Source organism: Leuciscus leuciscus (assembly GCF_965113295.1).
Source record: "Leuciscus leuciscus genome assembly, chromosome: 21".
NCBI classification, from domain to species: Eukaryota; Metazoa; Chordata; class Actinopteri; order Cypriniformes; family Leuciscidae; genus Leuciscus; species Leuciscus leuciscus.
This window is the reverse complement of record NC_138745.1, coordinates 35,668,953-35,676,452: the sequence shown is the minus strand read 5'-3', so window position 1 is coordinate 35,676,452 and position 7,500 is coordinate 35,668,953. Positions and strand designations below refer to the sequence as shown.

Below are 7,500 nucleotides of genomic sequence, written 5' to 3'. Positions count from 1 at the left end.
TATCATCCACAAAATTATAGTTTATTTGGAAGCCTATATTAGGACTGTTCATATATTTTTTTTAGCATTGAATTTTTTTTCATGAAAATTTAACATATTTCCTCTAAATGTTGTATAATGCGAATCACATTAAATGTATTATATATTCTTATATAAATAATACACTTTACAATAAGGTTAGATATATTCACATTAGATAACATGAACTATCAATGTTTAATACGTCCACAGCACGTTAATTTCATTTACTAATACATTTTAACATAACAGCATTTAATAACTTAACATTTATTAAATCAAAAGTTGCATCTGTTAACATTAGTTAAAGCACTGCGAACTAACATGAGCAAATAATGAACAACTGTATTTTTATTACGTAACATTAACAAAGATTAATAAATGCTGTAAATAAAATATTTTGTTCATAGTTATCTAATGCATTGACTAATGTTAACAAATGAGAGCGTATTGTAAATTGTTACCATGATTATATATTATAATTACAAAAAAACTCAAAATTGTGGTAATGAATTTTTCAGGAAAATATGCTTAATTGTCATAACAATAATTGTCAAAAAAAAGCATTAAATCTTGATAGTCCTAAAAGAGACTTATGAAATATGATTTGTTTGGATTTTTGAGTTTGACTGTTTCGGCGAGATTGATTCACACAGATCTGAGAAGCTTCTTAAAGTGTGATATGCTGATATTGTCATGCATCAGCCAGATTCAGTGTCAGCCGCTCTGAGAACCAGGTTTCCATGTTCAATCCAAACACTGTTAAACATCATCCCTCATCATCCCTCATCATCCCTCATCCTCCCTCAGGAACATGCGAGCAGAAACACTTTAGATGCGTGTTTGAGGCAACACACTTATTTTCAGTCCAAACGTGATGTGGATGGACGTCTGTAATACTTCTAGTCCGGTTCACGTCTGTACACTTGCTATTGTTCGCACATGCCCATTCCAGCCAGAATCTTCAGAAATCCAGCTCAAAAACACACACAAAGGCATGTACATAATGCAACACACACAACTGTATTTGCACACATATCACACACTAATTTAAAACCCTTCGGTTCTGCGTTATGTCAAATCTCTCACGTTTAGAACGACACGTGCATGCCTGTGTGTGAAGTGTAACATATATAATAAATAAGATCCGTGCATGCGTGTGAGCAGACAGTAAACCTGTGCGTGTGTGTGAGGCGAGTGCATGAAGCCAGAGATCTATCCGTGCACGTGACGTCACGGTGACCTTCGCCCTCTCACACACCTTATTGGCCCAGGCGTCCTCGTCCCAGGACGTGAGCTGCAGCACGCGGATGATCTCGTTGATCTCGGTGCTCATCTTCTCCACGGTGAAGTTCCTGTTCTTCAGAGCCTCCTCCACACCCTTTCCCTGAGACGTCCTGGTCGTCACGAAGATCTTAATGCCTGTGTGAGACGCCATCAGAGACAGTGTGAGATTCATGTGAGCAATAAACCACATGTTTGATTTACTGATACAACACTGTTCAACAGTTTGGGGTCGGTTTAGATTATTTGATCTCTTCTGCTCACCAGGGCTGCATTTATTTGATCAAAAATACAGTAAAATTGTGAAATATTATTACAATTTAAAATATCTGTTTTCTATGTGAATATATAGTAAAGTGTAATTTATTCCTGTGATCAAAGCTGCATTTTCAGCATCATTACTGCAGTCTTCAGTGTCACATGATCCTTCAGAAATCAGTATAATATGATGATTTGATGCTCAAGAAACATTTATGATTATTATCAATGTTGAAAACAATTGTGATGCTTCAGATTTTTGTGTTTTTCTGGATTCTTTGATGAATAGAAAGTTCAAAAGTACAGAATTTATTTGAAAATAGAAATCTTTTGTAACATTATGAATGCCTTTACTGCCACTTTTGGACTTTTTAATGTAATCATTTATATTAATATTAAGGTATTTTAAGGTAAGAAATGTATTAAATGTATTCATTTCTTTCAAAAAAATCTTACTGGAAGTATATTTATATATATGCAAAACACTGGGAAGTATACGGCTATAATGCAACAATCTCATAAATAAACATTTGCAAGAAAACAATAGCAGGACAATGCAAAATATGACTGATTGGTTGTTTTCAACACATTCAATGCACCAACGTACTCCAAACTTTTGAACAGTAGTGTATATTGTGCATGAGAAGCGTTGGACTAACATCACGAACGCTGGAAAGCGTCACACTAATATGAGCATTTGAAACTGACAGTGATTGCTGAAGTGTGAGGTATTAGAGGAGGTCAAAGGTCAGACCTGAGATGAGAACGGGGAGAAGCTCCTTCACGGTGTTCATGGAGTTGACCAGCATGACTCTGTGCTCCTGGTGAGTTAACTCCTGCTGTCGCTCGTCGATCATCTTGGCCATCTTCGTCATGCCTGTGGATGAAAAACATACAGTGTGACGCTTTCATCTGATAAACTGAGACTGATTAGCTAGTTTTTGCAAATCTGAGCAAAGGTCATGCAGTGTTTTAAAGTCTTAAGCCCTATTCAGACTAGACTAGTGTAACATGGAGAGTCGGGGTAGAGTAATAATCACCAGAGCTTCTCAGTGATTTTAGTCCCGTCTGAATGTGCGTCTCAGTGATCATGACAGACAATGTCAGTAAAGATTACGGAGACTTCTACCTTCAGTAAAAAGGTCCGGGAAAATTCCCTCAGGTGACACTGATCCCGTGCGAATACACCCGCTGTAAATATGTACGTAAATATTCCATATTTCCAGTTTAAAAGTAGTTTTCCGCAGTTTTTCAAATGCTTGAAGAAGCATCAGTTGTGTTCTAGTCGCTGGAACGAGTCTGTGGTAAAACTCAAGTGTTTCACACACACCATCAGATCAGAGAGAAGATCGACAGCACTTGTTAGAGGCACGAAACATCTTTTAGCGTTAGACAAGTGCCTATTACCAACACAATCCAATCTGAAGTTCATTAATACATCGTCCGACCGGACATAACTGTTTTATATATATAAATATAGGTTATATGTGTTTGCACACGTGATATCAGGAAGCAGCGTAACACACACATGACGACAGGAGTGACGGCGATGCGTAAATCGAGTTACTCTCCCACTTCTGCTAGTTTTACTGAGATCTCTTATCCCGTTCTTACAGACGTCCTGTGGTAACATTACATTACTCCATCTACCCTGGTAAAGTTAATCCTGTCCGAACAGGGCTTTAGAGAACGGTCACATTTACTGTAGTTAATTTTGCAAGCGAAATCCAGTCGGAAAACACTTGCATGCTAGCCGACAACAACTTGTTTTATTTACATGCATCACTCTAGATCACTTTATAGAGTCAAACAATAAATGTGAACAAGACACATCAGAAACCAAATAACAGAATATGAGCAAATGGACTATGAACACAATTACAGAAAAACAGGTGCAACATGACGAAGCATTGCATGATAAATCATCTCAACCAGCCTGTGTTTCTGTCCTGAAGGACCCGTTCACAGATGCTGATGATGCATTTCCACAGTTATTAACTTCTTGAAGCAAGTAAAGTGTTTAATATTCTCATTAAAATTAATGTTAATTTATAAGACTATACTTTTAATGGTAACAAATCTTTTATTTTATTTTTTTTTACTTTTATACTTTATTAGTCCCATCGCTGGGAAATCTGTCTTGGACAACGTGCAGAGTATGTACGGACTTTTGCACGTTGTCCAAGACAAATTTCCCAGCGATGGGACTAATAAAGTATACAAGTAAAAAAAAAAAAAAATAAATAAAAAAAGATCTGTTACCATTAAATTACAGAAAAGAGTTTCTAATGCAACGGATGAGGGAGTGACGCCAAATTCAACATCTTCTGACCAATGAGATTAATCTGTCAATATTTTTCTCTTTTGTCCAGTCATAAACACACTATCATGGATTTCTTCTTTTGCTATTGGAGCTTCCGTTCAGCACTATACAAGTTCACTCAACTATGACGGCATTCGCTTCTGAGAACCACGGATAAGTGAAACGTGTCCCTGAACCACATCCATCCTTTTATTACATCACGCTGGGTAGCTCCGCCCACAGTGAAATCTCATTGGTCTAAAATCATGCTTTACATAAAACACGTGGTTTTTAATGTTAAAATGCTTGCTCTTGTCCTGACCTGGTCCCAGGTTCTTGGTGTACGTGATCAGATCTTCCATCGACTCCACGACCTCAGCGACCGTCAGATACTCCAGAATCCCTTTACACACTCGGATGATTTTACGGACCTGAGGTCAGGAAAGAGAGCAGAGATTCTGTCAGTATCGATGCATCATCTCAAACCCAGAGGAATTAACCCGTGGAAGGTTTCGAAGGCCTCATGCCTCGGCCTCATCGAAGGTCAGGAGCAGATCCGAGGTTCCGGAGAGGATCCCGCGGGAACCGTCGATCAGATAATCCCGGGCTTGGACAGAATACGGATCGGCCTTCAACATCTGAGCGGCCTGAACCAGTTTAGTGCACGCGGTCTCAACCCTACAGAGAACAACACACACACACACACACACACACACACACACACACACACACACACACACAGAGAGAGAGAGTGTTAGTTACTGTAAGATTCTCAGGGTTATACATTCATCTGGTGATGTAGTGAAGATATAAACACACATCTCAACAATAACAGTTATCTATGTGGATTAGGGTATTCAATGTGCGATACGATAATGCTTAAAGTGTGTAAAATAAACTTAAATTATCTTTAAGATATATTTCAAATTATATGTGTTTCACATTGTTTTTGTGACGAGAAAACATCCCTAAACTTCTGACAGTGAACATCAGTGTTTTACTGTAGCATATTTTAATATTTAATAAAAATATAAGTTAATATTTAATAAAAGAAGTGTTATTTTAACATCAGTGGGGTTTAGGGGTTCAGGTTATCCTACATTAGGGTTATTAAACAACAGAAACTGAATAATCAAATGTAAAAATAAAACACTGCCAAGTTTTCACCGTATGAATTACATATATTGATTCTTATTAAAGCTACAAAAGTTATTCAGCCGAGAGCAGCGAGTGATTTTCTCTTTGTCTTTTGATCATGACCGCAGTTATTGCAAGCCGTTGCGATATTCATATCGCGATATATACATATTGCGATATTTCAATAATTTCGATATATTGTGCAGCTCTAATGTGGATGTTTCCATTCAAAGTTCAGCAGCCCTAAATCACACAGAAGTGACTTCTTATTTCCAACAAGACTCTCCTACACACTCTCGCACACACGCACTCTCGCTCACACACACACACACTCACATGCACACACACACTCACAATTCATCTGTGACTGACTGTCATCAGGAGGGTTTTGTTGTAGTTGCAGGATTGAGACTGGTGTCATATTTCTCCGTGACAGACTGCAGCTGTGTGTGTTACAGGACAGCAAGGTCGTGTGTGTGTGTGTGTGTGTGTGTGTGTGTGTGTGTGTGTGTGTGTGTGTGTGTGTGTGTGTGAGAGAGAGAGAGGGAGATGTGAAGGCTACAGTAATGCATGTGAATGTTAATCAGCACTAATGCATCAGACCACACACACACACACACACACACACACACACACACAGACGAACAGAAACTATATTTAGAGGGGAAACATACAGTAGGTCGTTCATTATGTGTGTGTCAGTGTTTCCAGTAATCCCTGAGCACAGCAGAATGAATGTGTGTGTGACTCACAGGGGTTTCAGGATCAATGCCGCTGCACAGGAGCGTCTCTCTGCATCTGTGTTCAAGGCTAAAGCCTTTTGGACTTGTGTAACGTATCATTATTGTAAATAAATCATGTCTGATTGCAACAAGAATGACTCAACGTCTGAGTAAACATCTGACAAACTCCCACAATAACAGCATCTCTGTGGGCTTTGAGATGAACACGTGACCAGAGAGACCTCAGTGAAGCAGCGCCACTGGTTTAGAGATGATCTCTGGATCAGGGTTTAACACTGGCTTCTGCTCTGTGTTCAGTCTGGCTGCGTTTTAGAAGATTTGCAGCTATTTCCCGTTTTATTTTATTTAGTTATTCCCTAAACAACACTGTGAGTGGACTGAAGGCACAGATATGTGTGTGTGTGTGTGTGTGTGTGTGTGTGTGTGTGTGTGTGTGTGTGTGTGTGTGTGTGTGTGTGTGTGTGTGTGTGTGTGTGTGTGTGTGTGTCTTGAATCACTGGAGATTTTCTGTACTGCGTTCCTAAGGGACGTTCACACACTGACAGTGATTTGCAGTGATAAATCGAACCAAAAGTCGTTCATTTTTAATGAGAGTCGGCGATTTGAAAGGACGTGAGCGACACAGACTGTGAGATATTGCGAAAAATAGCGATACATTTTTTTAGACGAATCATTTAATTGAATCATTCATTCATTTCACATTATCTCTGAGTGATCTGTTAATGACTCGAACTGATTCAGTTCAGCTGACTCGATCTGTTCGCAGCACTTAAACATCCCAGAGGAAGGTTATCAGTATTACTGTATGATTTCTGAAGACTTGAACTACTGTTATGATATTTTTATTGTGCTTTTAGTCCTTTTTGAACCGTGAAATCTCCAGTCCCCATTTTATAACTGCAAAAGAGTGAATGTATCATTTTGTGTCATACAGGTTTAGAACGAAATGCTTCAAGCCATTTTTGGGTAAATGACGCCTTTAAATTGAGCAAAATCTCTCTTTATGCAAATGAGCAGTGATGTGCTGCAGGAACAACCAATGAGAGCGCAGATATGAATCATCAGACTGATACTTTGTTGCATGTCACTGACATCACCAACTCTCATTTAAAATAAACTTCTGGTTGCTTTGAGGTTTCAGTGTGAACAACCGAGAGACTGAGAGACATGCTAAATAACACTTTTATTTTGATGATATATAATATGATCCATTTTCCATAACTGTAGGTTTTGTGTGTGTGTTCTGAGGCATTAACACGTGTGAGAGCTCTAGTGATCCTCTCAGGAGGTGTAGCTGTGTTTGCTCATGAGTGCAGCTGCTCCAGCATGTCCACACCTGATTTATTAGTCAACACACCTGCAAGAGAGCACTTCCTTCTGCAACACACACACACACACACACACGCGCGCACACACAAACACACGCACACACTCCCACACACACACACACACACGCACACACACAAACACACGCACACACTCCCACACACACACACACGCACACACACGCACACACAAACACACGCACACACTCCCACACACACACACACACACTCGCGCACTCGCACACGCACACACGCACACAATAGAGTTAGCTGGAAGAACGTGTTTTAGAACAGCATCAAATGACATTCACATTCATGCATTTGGCAGATGCTTTTATCCAAAGCGACTCGAAAGCATGCTCTTGTGTTGCTTTACTCTTTGAGTTACAGGAACTTTTAAACATTTAAAAACACAGAAGAAGTGTAAAGGTCG

General features: G+C 39.2%; 1 protein-coding gene and 1 long non-coding RNA gene across 3 annotated transcripts in view; one reads left to right on the top strand and one right to left on the bottom strand.

Moving 5' to 3' along the window:
* The window catches only part of vclb (vinculin b), a 44,142-nt gene that overhangs the window by 22,375 nt on the left and 14,267 nt on the right, over window positions 1-7,500 (bottom strand). Inside the window, exons 3-6 of the mRNA XM_082152404.1 lie at window positions 4,390-4,540; window positions 4,185-4,293; window positions 2,315-2,437; window positions 1,280-1,440 (exon numbers count right to left, since the gene is read on the bottom strand). Of these exons, the coding sequence (XP_082008530.1) occupies window positions 1,280-1,440; window positions 2,315-2,437; window positions 4,185-4,293; window positions 4,390-4,540 (544 nt within the window). The remainder of the gene's footprint in view (window positions 1-1,279; window positions 1,441-2,314; window positions 2,438-4,184; window positions 4,294-4,389; window positions 4,541-7,500) is intronic.
* On the top strand, window positions 4,559-7,219 carry LOC309485573. Of its 2 annotated transcripts, none has more exons than XR_014201222.1 (2): window positions 4,559-6,159; window positions 6,245-7,219. It is a non-coding gene; the product is annotated as an uncharacterized lncRNA (long non-coding RNA). The 2 variants fall into 2 exon arrangements; XR_014201223.1 differs by having other exon boundaries at window positions 4,559-6,167.